At 41.6% G+C, this 23,005-nt stretch overlaps 1 protein-coding gene across 1 annotated transcript in view; it reads left to right on the forward strand.

The window, feature by feature from the left end:
* igdcc3 (immunoglobulin superfamily, DCC subclass, member 3) overlaps positions 1–23,005 on the forward strand; it is a 62,357-nt gene that overhangs the window by 15,405 nt on the left and 23,947 nt on the right. Inside the window, exons 3-6 of the mRNA XM_034218154.1 lie at positions 18,444–18,588; positions 18,705–18,835; positions 19,046–19,183; positions 22,496–22,654. Of these exons, the coding sequence (XP_034074045.1) occupies positions 18,444–18,588; positions 18,705–18,835; positions 19,046–19,183; positions 22,496–22,654 (573 nt within the window). The remainder of the gene's footprint in view (positions 1–18,443; positions 18,589–18,704; positions 18,836–19,045; positions 19,184–22,495; positions 22,655–23,005) is intronic.

The following is a 23,005-nucleotide window of genomic DNA, read 5'->3' on the forward strand; positions in this document are numbered from 1 at the left end:
CCTTGTACAATTATATTGATTATTAAGTTTTGTATTAAAGCTATTATTTGTCGAATGTCGTGTAGGAAGACTTATTCCTCACTTGAAGTGGACTCTAACTGGTGTGTGTGTGTATGAGAAATAATGAGGCAGAGCGAGTGTGATACCCTAAGAGATTGTGGGAGGAAATGATTGAATGGGTTTAGGATTTGTATTTGTGTGTGCATGCCTTGCAATCATATTCTGAAATAGGGGTTTTATGTTAAGACAGGAGCTCATTGGGACAACACTGAGAGTTCAACATAATCTTTCCCACTCTTTCTCCATCGTTGCCACACTGGGACAGAACACCTGAAGTGTTTGTGGTTAAATCCTGTCAGGCTGCAGTGTGTGTGGAGTTGTTCACCAGGGATGAAATGAATTCCACAGGAACCAATTATAAGCGGTTTCTGCTGGCATAGGATGAAAGATTTCCGCGATGACCAATTTGCTACTGACAACCTCTTTGCGCTGTCTGTAGTTTTGTTAGCATGTGTAACTTTTGGGAATCTGATGCTCAAGAAGCTTATATTTCCGATCATTTTTACAACTTGTTATAACAGTACGTTTTTTTAAATGTTTGCTATTTTTGAAAGAGAACATCTGAACAATCCCTTATTTCAGCTTATCAAGTAGTTTCATGTCAAAGTTAAATAGTTATCTTCAGGCTGTTTTAAAACAAGATTTTTAAAGATGCCATCGTGGTCTTTGAACACATGTTATCAGTTTTTTATAGAGCAAGAAGATAATTGATTAATCAGGAAGATAATCATCATTAAAACAACTGCAGCCTAAACACTCAATTTGAGTTGTATTAGATGCCGGAGTAAATTTTTATACATCTCTGTACAGAACTTTGGTCTGGAGGTTTTAAAGTGCTATATAAATAAAGTTGGATTGGATTGGAAATGTAATCATGATGTAGAAGTGTAGATGACTTTTCGGCTTTAATTTAATTGATGAGTGGCACAGCAAGTAGGCCACAGCAGAATAAGCATGCAGAGAAAGATAAAAGCGGAGAGAGGTGGGGAGTAAAATAGATGGAGCATGTGCCGGTGGTCTCAAATGATCTCTGGGCCCCTCGGGCTCTGGAGGCTGGACCTTGAACCAGGAAGGAACATTCCATTCTGGTGCTGTGCCGTGACCTCCTGACCCCGGCAGCTTTGTTTCAAGGGCAGCTTTCGACAGGCAGCAGGATGCAAAGCAACAGCGGCGAGTTCGCTTAGCTTGAAGAAGCACGCCTCTGCCGTTAGAACATGCCGGAAAACTGCTCCCCTGACCCCACACTCGTAATTCCTCACTGTAACATGCACATTACCTACGCTTAACATCAAATACATGCACTGACGTGGACATGTGCACAATCTTTCTCAGGCGTATGGTCAGTGACTGTACATACCTGCTGCAAGTTAAACACAATAACTTATGTGCTGTGAGCATTCCTTCGACACATAGACATGACACTAAGGCTAATTCCCCCCCTCCGAATGCCCCATTGAAGCATTCATTTAATTAAATTCCCATCTCAAGTGATGTAGTAGCAATTTTGGGATCCATCGTAAGAGATGTTTCTTTCAGTAGCTGCTCAGAGGATGAGATGTGTTTATTTTAAAATCACATAAATAATCTGTATCATCTCTCCAACTGCAGTCTTTAATCATATGCATGAATGTATCTCAGTTTCTTTCCTTTGCAGAATTGGTTTCATGTCGTGTGTTAGTAAGTCGTAAGCCGGACCATTTCATTGCCTCAGCGTGAAAAGATGAAACATGATACTAGTAGTTTAATAGCCTCTCCATTTGCCAGCCTAGGCATTATTTGTGAGTGGGAAGACAGTTTTAGAGGGTTAGCTGGCTGATGGCAGGTTGGAAGAGCCCAGTGATATGTACTTATGTCTGACAGCTTATGGTAGTGCTCCTGACATCCAATGCATGGAATAGCATTATAGTCAGAGAGCCACCAGCGCAGTTATTTGTTAACCTCTGTGTTTGAGGACATTATCTTACTTTCAAAAAGCAGAGCACACAAACATTGATATGTGAGTCAGGGACTTCTTCTAAATATCCCAGGTGTTGTCTTTCAGTCAGAGGAACTCTTATGTAACATATCACAATATTTTTGGGGGAAAATAATGGTTTGACGTAATTGGGAGAAGACATTAAAATCAAATAAGTGTTTTACAGATAATTATTGGGGACATTTATTTGATTATCGATTCGTGTAGAACATTTCCTTGTTCAATTTTTGAGGATGTGCTATTATTATTTTCCTTTACATGACATGTAACTGGATATCTTTATGTTTGGGACTGTAAGTCCACAGAATATATGTACAAAATGTACGTTTTGAGCTGTTAAAACCACAATTAGTCACTTAAAGTCATTTTATCACTAAATCATCATTCTGATTAAATAATAAGAATTGTGTTTGCAGTAGGTACAGAAGACAAAGCCTGTATTTTATTCTATTGTTCACAAGCCCTAGCCATGGGATTTCTTTTTTCATAGAAACAATTTCTCTCAATTTATGTAAATCCAGAGCTGCTCTTTGTTTACTCAAGTCCTGAAAATGGTATTTCATTATCTGATAGAACAGATATGCCGTCGTAACAAATACAGTATCTGCACATTCTTTGTTTGCACACACACTGAAGGCAGAGGCAGAGACAAAGGGCTTTCATTTCTCACCCGCTGTCTCGTAACGCTAAGTGATTATGACAGGGCTTGCACTTGCCTTTCCTCTTCTGCTCTTCTTGCTCTGTGGTTATTTTTCCTGCTGAATTGGTGTGAACTAGACTCCATGCTGTGGGCGTGGCAGAGGAGTCGCACATGTGTGTCCAAAAAGAGCTTGGGGTTACTGACTGCATATTAACATGAATTCATCAGGATTAGCCAGTTTTGATGCAAGAGGGGGGGGGGGACTGGGATCAGCAAGGGGCAGTAATATCCCTGGTGACCGTAGTCAGCTGGCAGCCTGAATGGAGGGAAAGAGGGAGGGAAAAGATTGAAAAGACAATAACAGGCAGATTTAATTTCCAGCTGTCTCAACAAGAGGACAGACTGGTGACAATATCTTGACGTCACAATCCGAGGGGAAAGCAATTCTCCATACATTTAATGGCTGCTGCTCTCTTTGTCATTATCTTAAATGCTCTGTGCTCTTCTTTAAGGGCTTCTGTCACTGAAAATATTCAGATGTTATTCCACTGACTCTCTCTTTGCATTTAAAATTTGAGTCTACAGCACACACGATGTATTGCTCTGTTTACATGTTCATGAATGTGAGTCTAATCTGTCATGTGTGCAGTGGTTAGCAGAAGGCTGTCCCACCTATCTTGTTGATCATGATTGATGTCACAGCCTCTCTCTTCCCAGTAATTGAGCTCATATTTACAGAATAGAGCATCTGGGCTTTTGATTCTTCCTGTCTACCCTCCATTTAGCCCAGTATGAGCTGAGGCCCAGACGTGTACTCAACAAGAGGGCGATGATTTAACAAACCAAACACTTTGTTATGTTTTTTCATGGTCCTTCTCATTCCTTCGTCATCAGTCCGCTCTCTCTGACTTTTTCACAGTGGGTAGCTCCTCCTTTACTATGTTTTAGTCTCATTGCCCCCCACGAACAAATCTCTGTTTACCACACACACGTGATGGCTCTGTGTTGCCCGGGATTGTGATTAATGGCCGCAATTCAGCCTGAAAAATTCCCTTGAGTGAGTGCCAGTTGGCTTACGCAGAGAAGAAACTCATTACTGCTGTCAGTTGAGCTGACGGAGCAGGGAGGGGTGTGAGTGATTGGACGTGTGTCTGTGTGTGTGCGTGCATGTGGGGGAGAGACAGAAACTCATTTTTGTGCATGTCAGTAAGCGCATGCATGTCTCTCCACCTTTGCCATGTATAAGCCATCATGCGTGAATAAGTGTGTCTACGTGTTTTAAGCTGAGTGTAAAAGTGACAGTGTGTCCCAGGGCTGGTTTCCAAGTAACAAGGGATACTTTCTCAGAAATGACTGAGACGCATATCAACAGCACAATGCACACAAGAACATAAACAAGGTTTAATAACAGGTTAATGGATAACCTGTGTGCACCATGCTGCTTTGTGACGACAGACTCCTTTGTTACAAATGTTTGAATCCCTTAAGATTTGTTTTACTTATTTGTGGAAAGCTAAATATGACAGATGGTGAGAATATTAATACTACTTATTAGCCCTATGGTAAAGCTAATTTGTGTATTTAATGAAAAGGTTTTAATTTTCAACACCATAATGCTACTGTTCTCTTAAGATTATGTGGCAGTGAAAATGTAAAGCAAGAATAAAAAAGAAAAGGCAGAAGAGAAGGCGCTGTAAAATGAGCATAGGCCTGCACAACATGGATAAGCAGAGAACTGCGCAGCCCACAGAGAGATTGCTATCTACATTCATTGTCACCTCAGACGCTTCCAAAATGAAGATTTGAGGACATGCAAATACACATGGCACATATGGGAATTAGCGCCCTATGTGAATCAGGCTTTTGCTTTGATAAATGGACCATGGCTATTAGATAAATCTAATTAAATTGGTTGATTCAATTCAATTTATTTTATAGAGCACAATATCGCAAATTACACATTTGCTCTACGGAGCTTTACAATCTATACGGTATACAAGGATCCTTTATTGTCATTCAGAAACACCCTCTGTCCTAAGACACCCTATTTAGAAAAACTCAGGCAGATGAATTGAATGAACCCCAGAAAGAGCAAAAGAGGACGGATCTCTCTTCCAGGACTTACAGATATGCTGCAGTCACATGTGTTCAGAATAGACAATGTAAAATATTAACAGTATGGACAATTATGAGAAATTGTATTTAAAGGCCTCAACAGAGTAACAGGAAGAGGGTATGATAGTCAAAGAGCCTGTAACCTGCTGACTGCTTTTTACCCTGGGGACGGACTGGAACCTTGCATTCTGAGAGCATGCAATATGGTTTAAGGAGATCAGAGAGTTTGCAGGGACATGCATATTTACAATTTTGTAAGTCCCTCAACGCATTTTGAAGTCTGAAAAGGGAGCCAATAAAAGGAAGCTTAACAAACGGCCTGATAATAAAATGTAACAATAATCATGCCGAGGTGAAACAGTGGGCTAAGAAAGGAGCCCTGAGGTACTAAATAGTTCACATCAGATCATGTTGATGTAGGGATGAACACCCTGACTTCAAACTAATAAAAAGAAGGCTGGAGACAGTGAACACAACTGTTTTTATTCAGACCCTGAATCAAGTTGTGGTCTCTTAAGTAGAGGTTTAACCACACCTGATTTTAAGGAGAGGGGACATTGAAATTCGTAAGTGAGCCATCAACAGTTAAGAGGTTTAAAAAATAATGTCTAAAAATGTGTACTTAAGGATTCTATCAAGGGCCAAATGACTCATTTACCAGACATCCATACTTTTCTGGTAAGCTGTTTGACACGTTGTAATGGATTCAATAGGATGTATTAATACATTATTTACATGTGCTGACTTGAGGACCAACACTTAATGGAAAAGTGTACTTGTCATTCTACATTAAGTCATATTTGGTAGTTTTAGTAACCGCAACAGCCTTTAGGTTTATCATTTCCAGTGTCAGCTATGTAATAGAAAAACAAAAAAGGTCAGATTTCAACACAGAATATACAAAAAACATAAATAAAAATAAATGACTGTACATTTGATCAGGATAGCATTTTTGGAAACCAACAGGGACACTGAGACACTAGGGATGTGCATCTCCATCACTGAGGCCGATGCGATGCGCATCTCGATACGTTGCCACGATACGATACATTAACGATACATTTGAAACACCAGGCGATGCGATACGATACGATTCACCCCTGTTGCGATACAGTTCGATACGATTTGATTCAACATTATGCGATTCGGTGCGATACGATGCGATTCAACACGATGCAAAAATAATGATACTTCAATTTGGAACGACAGAGGATTTTTGTTTTATTCCTTATATGCAGCAAATCATACATTAACAAAAAAGTGCTTTACATATTTGGTACTGCACATCCCATCATGCCGTTTATTTTTTTACCTTTAAAAGCTCTCCAGAGTACAATTGTATAACACCTCAGTTAAACAATGTAAGGATGCATTGCTCATGATTAACAATGTGCAAATAACAGCTACCATAGAGCAATGCCCATACAGCTGCCAGCCTGATGTGCTTAACACTCATTCATAGGCTAACTCACCAGTGAGCAGAAAGCGGTGGGTTCTATATGAACAATAAATAATACAAATAACCTTTCACAAACAGGTATTTCATAACTGCTTACAGTGAGGAATACATTTAAATTATTATTGGCCGTCACAGGCTGCTGTAAACTAAACACCACTCTCTCTGACAGAACACCTCACTGAGTGATTTAACTCATATGTCTAACTTTGAGGTTTCTCTTTTCAGCCGCAGACCCCATGTCGACTCTTTATGTGCGTCGCTAAGTTCCTCGTACTACTTGTGTACTTTAAATCGGCTCGGCATCGTTAACAATTTGCGAGCGATTTTTCAAGTTGACCGTCTGTGCCGCGCACATATACCATCAGGACGTTACTGATGGGGTGCGGCTGCGGAGTGATACTGTGTGTATGCAAGCCCGCATCTAGGACGGATCTATGTATCATGGCTGTAGACCTGTTAAGTAATAAAGATACCTCATACAAAGGTCTACGGATACCTTATTACTCTCCATGACCTGCGGTCAACTATATTGCCTAGCATAAAGGACTATTACACCGTCTTTCTTGAACAATCCGAAGTGTTGCCAAACGTTTGATTTGTAGGTATTTTTCGGTGCGCTGTGTTTCTCTTTCTCCTCGACTTCCGTGTGTGTTGATAACTGAGACTCTCGGCCTCCGTAGTGGGCGAGATATCAAAGATCGTATCTGCTGAGCGTTGACAAGATTAGGGGATTTTATATGAATGAATCGTTTTTTTACCGATGCAAAGACGCTACGCAATCGATGCATCGCGAGTTCAACCCGGTTCAACCCAAACTGTAGCCGATGTGCACTCTTTCAACCGGTGCACTCGCATCTTGAACGTTTATGCCGGTGCACCGATGCGAATCGGTGAATCTTAACATCTCTATGAGACACACATAAATGCCCGATGGGAACCACGCAGCTGAGGGGATCTCCCTCTTACAACTGCCAAAGGCTACTGTGAGTGTGTGTGTGTGTGTGTGTTGTGTGTGTGTGTGTGTGTGTGTGTGTGTGTGTGTGTGTGTGTGTGTGTGTGTGTGTGTGTGTGTGTGTGTGTGTGTGTGTGTGTGTGTGTGTTGTGTGTGTGTGTGTGTGTGTGTGTGTGTGTGTGTGTGTGTGTGTGTGTGTGTGTGTGTGTGTGTGTGTGTGTGGCATTGAGGGAAGAAGGGGTGACATTTACAGCCATTAGGGGAACCCAGTCTTCAGGGTGCTGTGAGATGCAGTGGAGCGCATGGGCCGGTCCCGCCCTGCGTCTTTCAGATGTCCCGTGGGAGTGCCAGATGTGGGGTCATCCATCTACCCCTGGTTCAGGCCAGCCCCCTTCAAAATCACTGTCAGATGCATAGTTAACATGGAAGGCTAAGCTCTCAGAGAGGAACCAATTTACACATCGAGGAATATACATCTATGGAAATGTCCCTACACTTGTGTTCTTTCCACCAGCGATATATGATCAAGAAACAGCAGCATAAAGGAAAGTCTCTTCGGAAGAGATTCATTCTGGCCTCCTCAGACTGGCCTCCTCAGACTGGCCTGACTAGCCAACAGTTGTCCTCTAATGAGGTGGAAATAATGAGTGTTGGACTGAGGATAATTGTGATGCCAAATGTCCGTCCAGGTTGTTATTCAGAGCCACTGCTGTCAGTGGGCCTCGCTTATTTCTGGCTTCACAAAACAAGAGGCGGAGACGAGCCAAAGAAGAATTTAATGGCATTTCCATTTGAATATAAATGTTATCTTACCCCAGATGTCTCTTAACGCTTGAAAATATCTCAAACTCTCCAACACCATAGAGAAACAAGACAAGACAGGGATAAAGCAGTTGTATGGTTTCGCTTTTGTGCAGAGGGCGTACAGTGAATGAGCTGAATAAAAGACAGCACATAATTCATGTGGATATGAGCTCATATATACTGGTTAGATGACGGGAGAGGCATCTCATTTGAATTCTAAAGCAGGCCGTTGCATGCTGAGGTATTGGCGATATTAATTAGATATATGGCCTCTGGGCAAGTAGAGAATGTCACTGTGAAGGAATAGCCTCTTCTCTGCAACAATCAAGTGTGAAAAAGAAAAGTGACAGAATATTCGTTAATGTCCATTACTCTCTGCAAGAAATGCTTCGACAAAAATGTTTTTCTATTAAAGCCTGATGTCAAAAGTGACACGTAATAGGTGTGGTAAATGGCTTCTGTTGGCCAGCCTTACTGACGCCAATAATTGCTTAAGTGTTAGTGAGTGTGTAAAGAGTACATGTGTGAGTAAAGAATTTGAATTATTCTACTACCAATTGATTTTGAGCACAGTACCTCAAGGAAAGCCTAATGCTATCTGAAATGCTCAAGATTTAAAAAGAAATGACATAAAGATTTACTCTCCGCTCTGTAACAAGTTAAAGGAGAGAGGAAAGGTAAGACATGAGCAATCTACGGAGAGCCCAAATCCTGACCCACTTACAGGTTATCCTCGGGTATACTTTCAGCTTTCACTTCTCTCAGGCTTTATTTTAGTACTCTTTCTGAAAATTGGTTTTCTGCTCAAGAATTCAATGGATACCTACTGCTGTAACAGGCTGTACAAAGTGCTGTGTGTTACTTACTTCCTAGGAAACAAATGGTGCTAGCTCCCATGCCTCTATGAGCCACACGTGAACTAGCAATACTCATCAGAGATAAGTCAAGGTGTTATAATCGTACAGACCAGCCCAGTGTCATTATGCATATTTTTAAACCCTGTCAAGACAAAAACACTGCAGGCTGAAGCTAGAGGAGCAAAGTCTGAAAAAGGTTAATGGGACTTTACCTCGCAGGACAGAGGCATCGCACATGCAGTCTCCTCAGTCGGGTGCTAATTTGGCAGAGGGACAAACTAAAGGGGAGGGAGGGGCAGCAAGTTAAGAGGAGATACAATTATTTGTATTACAGGCCGATGGGAGAGTATGCTCTGTGTGAGTCCTCAGACACTCTTTACCTCTCATTTCTTCTAGTGGGGGGGATGTTATACTAGAGCAGAAGGATAATTGTGTCCCTAGTTCAGGGCACAGAAATGGAAAACGATTAGGCTGCATGTTGTTTTAAGCGAAGCATTTCTGCTTTACATTTAGGTGATAGCTAAGAAGTAAATAAAGTGAAAAATATGACTTTTGAAACAGATCAATCATCTTCCACATGCCAGTCAGGTCTCTCTTCTGCATCCACCTTTTAGGTAATCAGGGTATTTAACAGTGTTGATGATGCAGCACAGTATAACATAGAAGACAAGATATACTTGTATTGATCCCAGTTTGGGAAATTATTTTGTCACAGCAGCATGTAGACAAGCATTGCACATTAATACAAATAAAATACAAAATAAACATAAACAGCAAATATATATAAACAGTAAACTATAAACAAATAAACAAAAACAGTACATGTGTACATATCAACGGTGAAAGATGTATACCTAAAGTATCTCTATTGAATATACAATATGAATACAGATTATCATATAGAATTGTACTGGGCCCATGTTTGAGACGTGTGTGTTATAGAGTAAACTAGGTAGTGTGATGTGCTGTGTGGAAAACACACTATCAGAGAGGTATTTGGAGAACTGAAAGGATGCCCTTTTGAGCCCTGTCTCTCATTATCATGAGGAAATGTTTGAAGTTGTTTAATGAGTACACAGTTTTACGCCCAGTTAGTTACTTTAAATATTACAAAAGGCCCGCTCTTTTTGTTCTCACACATCAGACCCTTTCTTTGTTGTTTGTGAGTCCCTGCATGCACATACACATATTAACTTTTTTTAAATTAAAGAAAGGAAACAATATCAACAAGGTTCACAGAAAAAATGTGTGGTGTAAATCAAATGCTTCTTTTCATGGCAGTGGTTTGTCTGTTATTTTAACCCTTTATTCTCTGTTGTCCTCCCCCAGCTCGTTCACTCTCTCACTTGTCTCTAATCTTACCCAAATCCCGACTCGAATCATTTAAATAATCCCTTAATTTCCAGCATCTGTTGTGCTTTAATGGGTCTCTCTTTAATTAGGGCCTGCATGCTGAAGTGAGTATAGGAGGCTTAGAGTGGACATTTGGGGCTACAGGGGCAGAGCAGGGGTGCAGGGGCTGGGGGTGATGGAGTGGGAGGAGCAGAGGCCGGAGGGACAATAGGGTGGGGGGTGGAGGGCGGAGGGTGGAGGGGGCTCAAGGTGACGCAGGAGTAAGGGGTGTGACAGAGGCACATGCAGGGCACTAGTGGGGCCCAGGCTTTGTCCCTGGGGTGTAGGGGTTAGGAGCAGCAGAGGGAAAAACAACTAGGCAGTGAGCAATGTGTCTTCCAATCATATTCTCTCTGTGTGACAGAAAAGCTTTTATCTTCTTACCTTAATTACTGTTCTACTTAACGCTGACCCAGAGCAAGTGACTTTACACTCATGTTTACACTGTTTAAATATTCAGTTTCAGTGTTTGTTCAGCATCATCAATCTTGGCAAGCAGTAAAACAAAGCATGACAGTATTGAATATAGACAAACCTATAATGCTAATTTGAGCCACCAAAGGATTTACAGTAGCAATATTATATAACACAAGGCTGCTATATGTTATTAATAATGATAATAATTTAAATAAAAAATAATGATCAGATGAAACGGGATATAAAACACACAATTGATTTTCTGTGTGAAAGAGCTAAAACCCCTCATAATGTTGCAAAAACCAGATTAAGGCTACAATTCATGACTATGTTCATCATCCATTCATCCTATTGAGTAGTTGTTTGTTCCATAAAGTAAAAACACTTAAAACCCCTGTCACCGTTTCTCAAAATGGCTGAGATCAAAAAGCAATTCAAACCCCAAAGATATCTAAGAAAGTCTATCAAAGCTGGAATGACTTAAAATGATATGATAAAAATAGTTGCTGAATATTAATGATTAACTGTCTAATTGGTCCAGGTCTCATTTAAAACAATATAGTTTGACATTTTTTTTAATTGTTTCTGAGCTTTGGAATTTCATCATCAGCAGATTGAGTTTGCTCGGTTATCATTGAGCTGTAATTGTTTAAACGTTCATGTGTGTCTTCACAAAGGTAGTATTAATTACAGGAGTGTCATGTTAGATCGCCCTATATGCAGGGGTCTCCATTTTTCGGGTCACTGTGCATATCATTGCCTCTCATTAACTTTTATTAAACAGAGAAGAAATGTCAAGCATTATTGTGAGTGGTAACTATTGTAGCATCGCTGCTCCCTCAAACTTCGACAGGGAGTCTTAATAGCAGCCATCAATATTACTATATTTGACTTATTGGACACAGGCTGTACAGTATTGATCAACACAACAGACTAAGGACAATCACACCACAGGGAAGCTAATGCAAACAACCCTGCAACACAAGCAGAAAAGGCAATTCAGTCCCAGTCAAAACAATGTTGTTATGTGAGAGGGGAAGAAAGCAAATCTGCCATGTTCAGACGTTTGTTGATATATAACCAAATATGAGCCAAAGACAAGGACAGTGTCTGTGGACAGGCTACAGCGTTCTTTGGTTTACATGTATCTGATCCATGTTTTGAAATGCACAACACGTTGGTGTTTGATTGCATTATACGCTGAGCTTCCGATTCTTTTTTACATTTGGTATGAGCACACCAGTCAGTATTAATACGGTATTTGTAAAACCATAAAGGTGATAATTAAATTGTTTCTTGTTTGTTTTTATTCATACTAGTGGTGTGACTCTGGGGATTGTCGTCAGACGTGCATCACTCTTGTCCAGACTATTGGATGATTACAATTAAATTTGGAACAGACATCAATGTTTTCCAACAGACTTATCACTTTGTTGATTCCCTTTCCTCTAATGTCACCATGAGTTTGTCATTTTGAGTAAAGTGTCTTAATTGCTTTTGTTTTCCATGAATTTTGGTATAGACATTCATGGTCCAATCAATATGATCACCTGACATTTTATCTGGCTCCTTTGTCACGATCTGTCTGTGTTGTGTTTTTGTCTTGTCTAGATCTGTCTTTGGTTTCCTGTCTGTAGAGGCTTCTCAATTCTTAAATTTCCCCTCCTCGACTCCCCTCCTCGACTCCCCTCCTCGACTCCTATCCTCGAGACTTAGTCCCGCCCACAGGAGATGCGAGCGGAGGACTGAGGAGGGGAACCGAGGAGAGAGGAGGGGAAGCAGCAGGCGGTTAGAGAAATGATAACTCCTCTCCTCTGAGCGGTCATTTTAAAGAGACGTCCATTAATGATGACAGGAGGCACAGCAGCCCTCTGTCTGATGGACAGATGTGTTCATGACGACTTATATATTTACATTGAATTCATTGAGAGTGCGGTATAATGAGACAATAACAGGCTACAGATACGGACACACACACAAATATATTTATATAAATATATACAATTTAAAGTATGAGAGCACTCTCATAATAACGTAACACAATCAGAGACTGGATATATCTCCCCCTCTCTCTCTCTGGTCGCTGAAATGGGGAATTGAAATTACGGGCCAAAAGTTGTATTTACAAGTATTAAAAGTAAGCAGAGGACACCAAACCAACTGAGACCCATCTGTCCACCGCATCTACGCACTGTACCACACACACACCTACACACTGTACCACACACACCTACAGCTCCTAAAGCATAAGGGCTACAGCCGTTGTGTATTTTATTATGTGAAGCACTAAATGGTCTTAGAAAAATATTGACTCTTTGTTTGTAGATATCTACTAAACTAAAGCAAATAAAGAGAGTAGGCCTGTTATACTGAGTGATATATATTTTACACACTGCTCTGCTTTCTGCACGGACCTCACAGCTGTTCTCTCTGGAAACATCGTGACGCGATGAAAGCAGTTTCTAAAGTAATATCCAGGGGATGCATGCAGAGCTGTCATTGGCTGAGATAAGTCCGGCCGTGCGTCACGCCTCCACCGTTCCCGGAAATGCATCCACGGAGGAGCCGTGGAGGAACCATCAGTGTATCCTCGGTTAGAGCTCCTCCAGAGAGCCTCCTTGACGCTCGATCCTCGGTCCTCGGTGTGCATTTAGAGAAATTAGATGTCCTTCAAAATGGCGCGCTGAAATTCATTTCCGGGTCACTACCGGAGGACCGAGGAGTCGAGGAGGGGACATTTGAGTATTGAGAAGCCTCTTGTGTGTTCCCTCCTACCTGATTTCCTGATTGTGTTCACCTTGTGCCCCTGTGTTTTCTCATCCCATATTTGAGTGTGACCAATGTCCAATAGGTCTGGTTTTTCATGTGCATCCTTACTTCTGCCAGTAGAGCGTGAACGGCAGAAATGCAGCTTAACTGAACAGGAAGGTGTTGATGTGCCAAAGCATTTAAAGGAGTCAAATTAATGTGTGCCAGAGACAGCCCACACACGTGCAGCCCTTCCTTTCGTAGGTGATAAGCATCACGCAACGCAACCAGCAGATTGATCACAGCAGTGCCCAGGCTTTGGGGAGAGTGGGGGAGGGGGGGTTATTGGGGCAGGGAGCCAATAAAATATTACATCTGCATTAAAATGCCATCTCTAGGGTCCCAGCACAGGGCCTGCTATTTCAGGGATGCCTATTTAAAGGCTGCTGAAGTGTGGGCTCTCCACGCTGGAATAGCACCGTACACCAACTCCATCATTTATGGGCCTCATCTCTATTTTACTGGTTTACCGAAGTGGGGGTGGGGTGGGTACGGCAGTCATCACCACTGCTTGAACAACATGCTGTCTAATGATGTCACAGGCCTGAGAGGGCTCGTGGGGGTGGGGCGAGGTGTGCGATGAAGAATCGAGAAAACGGTTGAAAATGTGAGGATGGAAGGGGGCGGGGGGCTGGAGGCAAGCGAAGCTGTGAGGGAGGGAAATGATATTTCCAACATGGGAGCTCACTGAAGCCTTGCACTGTAGCTGCAGATTTGAACGGTGCCGTAGGATGCATGTCCTTCTCTTTGCGTCATTACCTCCGTCATATCAATGAATCATCCCCAGGAAACAAATGGAAGTGTTTCATCAGATTGGTTGATTCGGACATTGCTGCAGGAGTCGTCACAGGAAACCGCACAGTTTGGGCTTTTAATCACGTTCTTAATTATTCTCTGGTGTGTTTAACTGAGCAATAAGAAGATGGATCATTACTTTTGGGCTATTAGGCAAAACATAATGCAGCAAGAGGTCATTCACATAATCACCATTTAATCTACATTTCTTCATTAGATAAATCTGAGTTGCTTGGATTGGAAAAGAAAAAAAATCAACCATCCTAAATATTTAGCACTGTGAAATTGAAGGATTGGGAAATTAATCAACATTGACTGCCTTTTAAGCTCCTCATTGGCTGTCGAACCCAATAATCAGCGCTTGGATTTGTATGTCATCCTTCATATGGCTTTGTGCCTTTTCATGATGTGACATTTTGACCTAAATGTTACTAAAACTCATCTTAGCCTGATGATGTTTCCTTCTGGAACTTTTGGTCTTTAATTGAAACAAACGTGCAGGTGTGCTTCTCCCTTGATGGCTATTATTAGATGACCAGAGTTTTGACACAACCCTATTTACTGCTCACTTCAAAATCACCACGCTTCCCATTTTGTGTCTGACCTTTACTCGTATTACTCCCTCACTCATTATTCTTTTCGTGGTTGTTACGGAGACATATGTTGAAGGAGCAATTGCACACTTGTATGTATGGATTTCTTTTTAGTACTGTATGCACCCCAACCATTCTCTCCATTATTGCAATAATTAGACCTTCTCAATTGACGCCAGCAGCGTCGCGCTGGTAGTGGACAGTCTTTAATCATGTGTCTGTCAACACTTAGCAAAGGAAGAGCGAAAAACAGTAAAGGAGCTTGTCCGTTAGCGCTAGTGTGTCGGGGTGAGTGAGAGTTCCTCGTGTGTGTCTATCTTCTCCTGCAGCAGAAGGGGGATCGATATGGTTGTTTGTTTCTGTTGAAGCAGCTCTTTGCATATGTTTATATGTCTGTGCTGTAGCTGCGCTTTATGACTTTAGATTGACTCTGCAACCTCTCCAACAATAAAAAGCCACATGCACAATGTAGATTAGGAACCGCTGTTTTCCTCCGCATCTAGCGCAGATGGTTAACAAGTCTCTCTGCTTCTGTACGTGTTTATCTGAGTATGTAACCCTATTGTGATTTCTCAGATTGTGTCTGATCTACGAGTGTGTCGATAGGCGCAGGGGTGTGGGCCTCTTAGAGAAGCCATGTTTTATGCATGAAGGCCAAGGGTGGGGCCCGTTAGGGGGGTTTAGTCGGTGGACACACAGCAGCCAGATCAGCGGACACCATGACTACTTGGCAGAGATTCACAAGAAAGCTCCCATAGGCGCTGTTCCTCCTTTTTAACTCCTTTGTTCCTAAGCATTCAAGTGCAATTGTGTTTCTTTCTCCATGTCCCCAGTGTTCCCAGTACACATGGAAAGTAAAAACAGCAGCATGTTTGTATCTCAATTTAAGACTGAATTCCAAGACAGCAAGCGTCTTTGATCAGATCTGTCACTCACTATTATTTTTTGAAGGGTTCCTAGCTGTTTCACTGCTCCTGACCTTTCTGCAGCGACTTCAGGGCTTTGATTCGATGCCTGACTCTGCCAGTCTCTACCCCCGGCTCCGTGTTACGACAAGCCGATACAGAAAGTGTTTCTGATTGCTTTTGTCAGCGAGTCACGAATAGAAGTGAGAACCCATGAAAATATTCTTACGGGTAAATAGACTGTCTTGTGAGATATACAATAATTTGTTTGAAATTATGTTCAGTGTTTTACACATTAAGTGAAATGATTAAAATGCCTAGAGCTTGCAGTTCGCTGTGGTTAAAGAAAACTATTATTATCTAAAGTACATCTCAAAAGCTGCATATGTGCTATAATACTCATTTGGTGATCAAATCTGGTAAATGTTCTCTGTGACTTTTAGGCTGTCTAAACTTCACAGTGAGGTTAGCCTAAAATGCTTTATGGCTAGAATGTTGTGGCTCCCAGGTGGAAGAATTTAGTTGGGCCCCTGAGATAGGCACTTAAGCTGAATTACCCCAATAAGATATACAGCTGTTTAAGTGTGGCCTCGTAGTACAGGGGCCAAAGGAAAAATATGAGCCCCTGTCAGGCTGAGTAACAGTCAGATTTTTTGGGGCGTAATTTATCTTGAGCCAGTGGAAACAAGTGGACGTGGACGTGGATCTCTTCTCTCAAAGAGATCTTGTAGCGTAGGAAGTGAAGCTGTCACTGCTGGAAAGATACTAAATTATAATGGTTAAATGTTTATATTAAAGCGCCATACATCCAATCAGAGATATAAGGTCAAGTCGTGTTGGAGAATGCCCCACTTCTTATTAGGCTCCTAAATGGAATAATCGAAGTACTAGACCACTGTTTCAGACACATGGGTCTAAAGTACTGTCACTCTTTCTAAAGTATCTGTCTGTGGTCCATTAAAATATTTGTTGGTGGTTTGGTTTTATTTCCAATCAGACATATATTGTGTTTTCTCTTTGTTATCCCCTTTCCAAATACGAATGATAAGTAAGAAGGGATTGAAATCCATTACCAGTATATAATTGTCTGCTGTGCAAAATAAAGACAAGTGGGAACAGAAATATAAATAAGTGAAAAGACAAACAGCCAACAAGCCAAGTCAGTCAGTCAGAAATAAACTCGTTCTGCAAGTAATGAATTGACGCCGGCTACAGGTTAGGAAGAGCATGAGGCTATGAAATAATAAGAGTCCGTCCCTCTTGTTATGCTAACAGTGTTCAGATAAGTCCTCCTGTGTCCTAGTTAATTATGGTTGACGTTTAAATGAGTACACTTGTGTTGAAGAAGGAGGGAGAACTGTGGAAGAAGAGGGCCTCTCTCTAATTGAGTTTGTTGCTGGCTCCACCTTCAATGTTGCTTTTGTTCTGCCGCAAGTAGAAATGTGAAGTGCAGCTGAGTGAGGCCCTCTGTAGGGATATCGATACTGGTTATGCTACATAGCAATGTGTGTGTGTGTGTTTGTTGTCTTTGTTTGTGTTAGTATGCATCTTTAAAAACATGCCAGGTCTACATGCTGAATGTCAACATATGGCAGGAAATCCATACTCCCCGTAGCTTACATTTATATCGGCATGTATGTAGACATCACCTTGAGCACCTGATGACTCAGATAGAGTTGTACATCAGATGCTCCTATAGCTGGAACATGTTTCTTCTTAAAGGCTCAGAATAACTGTTGCATCACAAATCACTAATTAGATATTCCTTTTGAAAGAAGAAGCTATATTTTTGCATTTATAGAGAAAATAATCTCTTTCAGTTGTCTTCTGTCGCAAGTTACTTCTGTCACCAAATAACTTGCTTGGATTAAAAAAAAATTACAATGCGATTACTCTCAACCTAGGGAAGGGAACAATATTTGCGGATTTAACAAAAACATTTAAGTGTCTCCATTTGTGTAGAAAGAAAACGTTTTATAAAATGTTACAGTCCTTTGGAGAATGCAACAACAGGATAGTAATAGGTTGTAGCCATCATAGAAAAAAGCTTAAAGTGGCTCCCCTTTAGTATCCAAGGAATGTTCAAGGCATTATTGTACTGGCCGTGAATGTCAGTATAAGTGTCAGTCTATGTGTCCTCCACCTTCAATCTTGTAGTCACACAAGCTGTTTATCTTTCTGAACAAAATATTTTTCTCTATAAAAAGGAAAGAAGAGAATGGCTTCAAAAGAATACTTACTTTACAGCTGGCACTATTTCTCCTTCTCATCTTCACCACACTATATAGTCATTTATCTGTTTAGTACTTTGACGAGTAAAGCTAGCAGTATGCACTTTATGTCAAGTGCTGTTAAAAGATTATGTTTAAAACTTTTAACACCTAAATACAGCATTCCTACACTTGTATACTTGTTCAGCTAGTCAGTATTCACATCCTGTGAATCATTATCTCTTATCTTGAGCTTGTGAATGCACTTAGTCATTGCCACTTCACACAGCTTGTGAAGCTCTTTTACTTTACCCTTGCAGATATATAGACAAGATTGTAAAGTGCAACATTAATGTGTGAAGAAAATGTGTGTTCTTGCAGAAATAGTGCTTCCCTGTAAGCTGCCAGGCTTGCTGTTGTGATGTTTACGAATTAATATCCCGCTCTCCCTCTCTCTACAGCCATGGCAGACTTCCATGAACAACCGGAGTCAGTTCACGCTGAGGAGGCCGGCGTGGCAAGATTCCAGTGCCAGATCCACGGTCTGCCAGAGCCGCTCATCAGCTGGGAGAAAGACAGCCGCCCGGTGGACACCAAGGACGAGAGGTTGGAGCAGACCACATCACAGCCTGATACTTAGAGATTTTAGATGGCAGCATGTTATCGTCCATTTACCAGATCTCACCGTATTTGTCTCCTCCTGCCTCTGTTTTCTCTCGTAGGTACACCCTCTTGCCGACAGGTGTTCTGCAGATCACAGGTGTGCATGACGAGGACAGCGGAAAGTTCTGCTGTGTGGCTCATAACAGTGCAGGAGTGAAACACAGCACCGAGGCACTTCTCACTGTATCAGGTCGGTGCATTTGAATCTTATATTTCACATCTACATACCATGAGCATGCTATCTACCCAGCATATCCCTAGATTTTTCCAAACCTATTGTTCTTCTGCCTCATTCAGGAGATATCGAGCTAATGCACTCTAGAGAAATCCAATTAAAGGATGCCATCCATCATGCTTGGTCCCATCTTATCTCCCCCTCTCCCCCTGTGTTTTTCTCCAGGCTCTCAGTCATCTGTTTACAAAGAGCCTATGATAGTGGTCGGTCCAGAAAACCTCACCCTCACTGTACACCAAACCGCCATCTTGGAGTGTGTTGCCACCGGATACCCCCGACCCATCGTGTCTTGGAGCAGACTAGGTGAGGAAAAAATCCAGATCAGATCAAAGAAACGACCCCACAAGATGCACATATGGATTTTGAATGTTTTATTCTGTGCAAGTGTGTTTGTGTTTCTGAGGATTCATGTGTCACTGAGCCCTGTGTGCGTTTGTGCGTTTGTGCTTGGGAAATCTGAGAGTTTTGTGTGGGTTGTATGTGCTTGGTGTCCTTGTGTGTTTGTAGTTCTCTGCAGCACAGCTTTGATCCGTCCTGCATTGTGTAATGTACATGAGCGCACAGAATACATTTGATACAATGGAGCATCCATTGCGTACATACATGAGGCAATGGGATTCAACATTAGGCCTTGGGGCTAAACATTATGTTCGTCTTTGTGTTGATAAATGCATGCTTCATCTCCTCATGAAGTTGAACCTCCTTCGAAGCACCAACGAGCATCTGAGTAATTGCTATGAGGTGCTGAAGCATATACCATTAGTTTCCCCCTCCCACATTTTGTCTTTACTTTCACTCAAGGTTTGTCGTGACCATTTTTCCAATCAGGTATCTATTTTCTTTACCTATTATGCAATCTGATTTGCTGCTCCAAATGTAAATTGCAGCCCCTCCCAAGCATTTGGGCATAATCAGATTGAGGGTATTGGTTTACACAATGTCGCTAGAATGAAATGCTAACACGATGGGATTTGTATGAATTAGATTACGGCAGGGAGGCTGGGACATGGTGCGTAATGAATCTGATAGTTTCACATCAGTCACTCTTAAGGCCAGAATTTGTTTGCTGCTATTCATTCAACAGCACCACAGCCCACTAGCTTGTGCTCTTTCTCTTCTGACACTAAGTTAATTAGTGCCTTACAGAGAGAAACTGATTGAGGGGGCAAGAGAGAGAGAAAGAAATATAGTAGAAAAAGGTAAGAAAAGAACAAGACGGCTTTTGATGAGACAAAAGCTCTCTCAACTGAGAAGTTAGTGAAAAAATGAAATAATAGCAATTAAACAAATCGTGGTGACAGACGCAGAGCAAAACGGCTCGGCAGGGAAGCTAGAGTGATTTATTGCATTTCAATAATTTGTCATGATTAATTACTAATATTGTTCTCTACATAATCCATCACCACCAGATTACATCTTCATTGGATTACGTTTAATAGATTTGTGTGGATTGTTCACTTCACCTGAAAAACTGTGAGAGGGACTGTGTGTTTTCTGTGATGCTTTGCAATGTAGGGCCAGTAAATATATCTAATATCTGATTAAAGAGCATCCCACAACTCATATCTTCACATTAGTTTGAGGCTGATTTTAATTGCATCATTATTTTCACTGAATTTGTCCAAATTGTCTGTTTTATTGTTGATCTTGTTATTGTTAATCCCTTTATAATCCCTTCATAATCTATATTGTTTTCTATGTTTTGTAATAAACACATGAGTGTTATTTAAAGGAAGACTTAATCACACAGCATAAACTAGAACTGGCCATGCTTTAAGGCCCTGTCACACTGTCCCGAAATTGACACCCGATGGACACACGATAAAGGAAATGTTCAAATTCGGCTGTGATTGTAGCAACATCGGGCCATTCGTGAGGGCATCTTAAGCCATCGTATGACCGCCGGTGGAGTTTCTCAGGCTCCGGCAGCAACTTAGTGAGCGGCAACTTCGTAAGGCACTCGTGAGGGCATCTTGTCAAATCGTGTCATCTTCGTGTTATCATCGGTGCATTCACCCTCACTCTGATCGGGGCGAATGCCCGATGGCACCGATGATAACAAGATGCCCTCACGATGGCCTTACGAAGGGCACAATTGACACACGAATTCAACACGAAAATGAACCTTTGCAAGGTCCTTCGGCAATTTTTTGGCATGCCAAAGATTTTGCCACCGCTCACGAAGTTGCTGCCGGAGCCTGAGAAACTCCACCGGCGGTCATACGATGGCTTTAGATCCCTTCACGAATGGCCCGATGTTGCTACGATCACAGCCGAATTTGAACATTTCCTTTATCGTGTGTCCATCGGGTTGTTTTATTGCACAACAAAATCATGTAAATATATTATGTAAATAACCCAATTTGTGTTCTGTGAAACTAAAAGGATATAATATATTATTTTGAAGGACAGTTGACAGGAAGTTGTTGTTGTTATGGAAACAACATTACGGAGAAAAACGTAATATTTTCTACATATAACGACGGATAAAGTAAAGAACAAAGTCTGAAGATATCAGTACAGTATCATAGTACTGTAACATAATTGTTTTTGGTACTTTCATTGCAGTTGTATGTCTTAAATGTAATGTAAATGTTGCCTTCGTGTGTGGTCGGGGCCATCTTCGTGCGAAATTCACAATTCCATATTCGTGTGTCCATCGGGAGTCAATTTCGGGACAGTGTGACAGGGCCTTTAATCATTTTCATTAAAGGTATAAAAGCGCTGTTTTGTGACCATATGGTTTTTATGGAGTCCAAAATGGTGGCCATCTCCCTACCTTCCTGACTGGCCTTTTAACATGTCAAATCTGGACCATACAGGTTTACAGGCTGCAGATGGAAGTCATAAATAGGATCAGTATGCCCCCTTGGCCCCATAGCTAATATCAGAGGCAGACTGGTGTCATTGTTGGGGTAGAGACTGCAGATAGAAGCACTGGAAAGTGTGAGTTTATCATGTAAATACAGCAGGAGGAGGCAGCTATGGATTAGGGAGATAGGAGATTAGACGCTGCAGTTAGAGTTCCTGGCCCCCCCGGTTGCGGCTGGAACATCTCCTGCGTAACTGTTTAAAAGCAAAAGTGCTTTGTTAGACAAAGGCATAAAGAAAATAAAGTTTCAGCCCAAGTGGGAAAGCTTTTATTACCTGAACACCTACTAAAAAAGCTGCACTAACAATAACAAATGAACAAACAGATGATGAATGTCCTCTGTAGGATGTCACCCTGACAACAAGTTACCTTTAAGACAACTAATTAAAGCATGAACGCCGCTCACACAGCACACAGGAACTCAGTGAGCATCCTTTCTTTATTTGAGTCTGTTGTATTTGCTGCTTTGTCAAATGACCTTACAATTCTAAGGATGACACACTGGGCTTTGATAGCTGCATCCTTGATCGATAACAGAACGACCATTGCCTCTTTCTGACTTGTAAACGTTGTTTTATTCTTTCTTGCTGGGGATTCAAGCCCACTTTGACACATTTACTTCAATGTAACATGAAAACATACTGTAGATGTGCACACCTGGTCCTTTTCTTCTGCTGCCCTACATACAGTTATTATTTTCCCATCCTTCTCAATTCGTCTCTCTCTCTTTCTTCCCCGGGTAGACGGCCGTCCCATCGGTGTGGAGGGCATCCAGGTACTCGGCACAGGGAACCTGATGATCTCAGATGTGGGTGTGCAACACTCAGGGGTCTACGTATGTGCTGCTAACAAACCGGGGACCCGCGTTCGCAGGACTGCTCAGGGACGTCTGGTGGTCCAAGGTGAGTTCAGGATTATAGGAAAGTGCTATTTTTCAAAATGTTGTGTAGGAGTCGTGGAGAGAAACACAGAAATACTGCTGGATTCAGGTGATTAGGTAAAGCTTGTGGATTCTGTGGGTGGACCCCTGTGCAGGCACTCGGACTGCCATGGGATAACTTCACCGCCTTCCCATCCTCAAACAAAGCATTTCTAACATTGCTTAGCTAGGTAGTAGCTGCTTCGAATAGTGAGATGGGTTAAATGCAAAGGCTATATATCACTTTATGCTTTGGTGTGTATATGTGTGATGATTAAAAGTGTATTTAAATGTCATTTTACCTGACATGTACATGATTCAAATCAGTAAGGTG

The sequence above is a fragment of the Gymnodraco acuticeps genome, unplaced genomic scaffold, assembly GCF_902827175.1.
Source record: "Gymnodraco acuticeps unplaced genomic scaffold, fGymAcu1.1, whole genome shotgun sequence".
NCBI lineage: Eukaryota > Metazoa > Chordata > Actinopteri > Perciformes > Bathydraconidae > Gymnodraco > Gymnodraco acuticeps.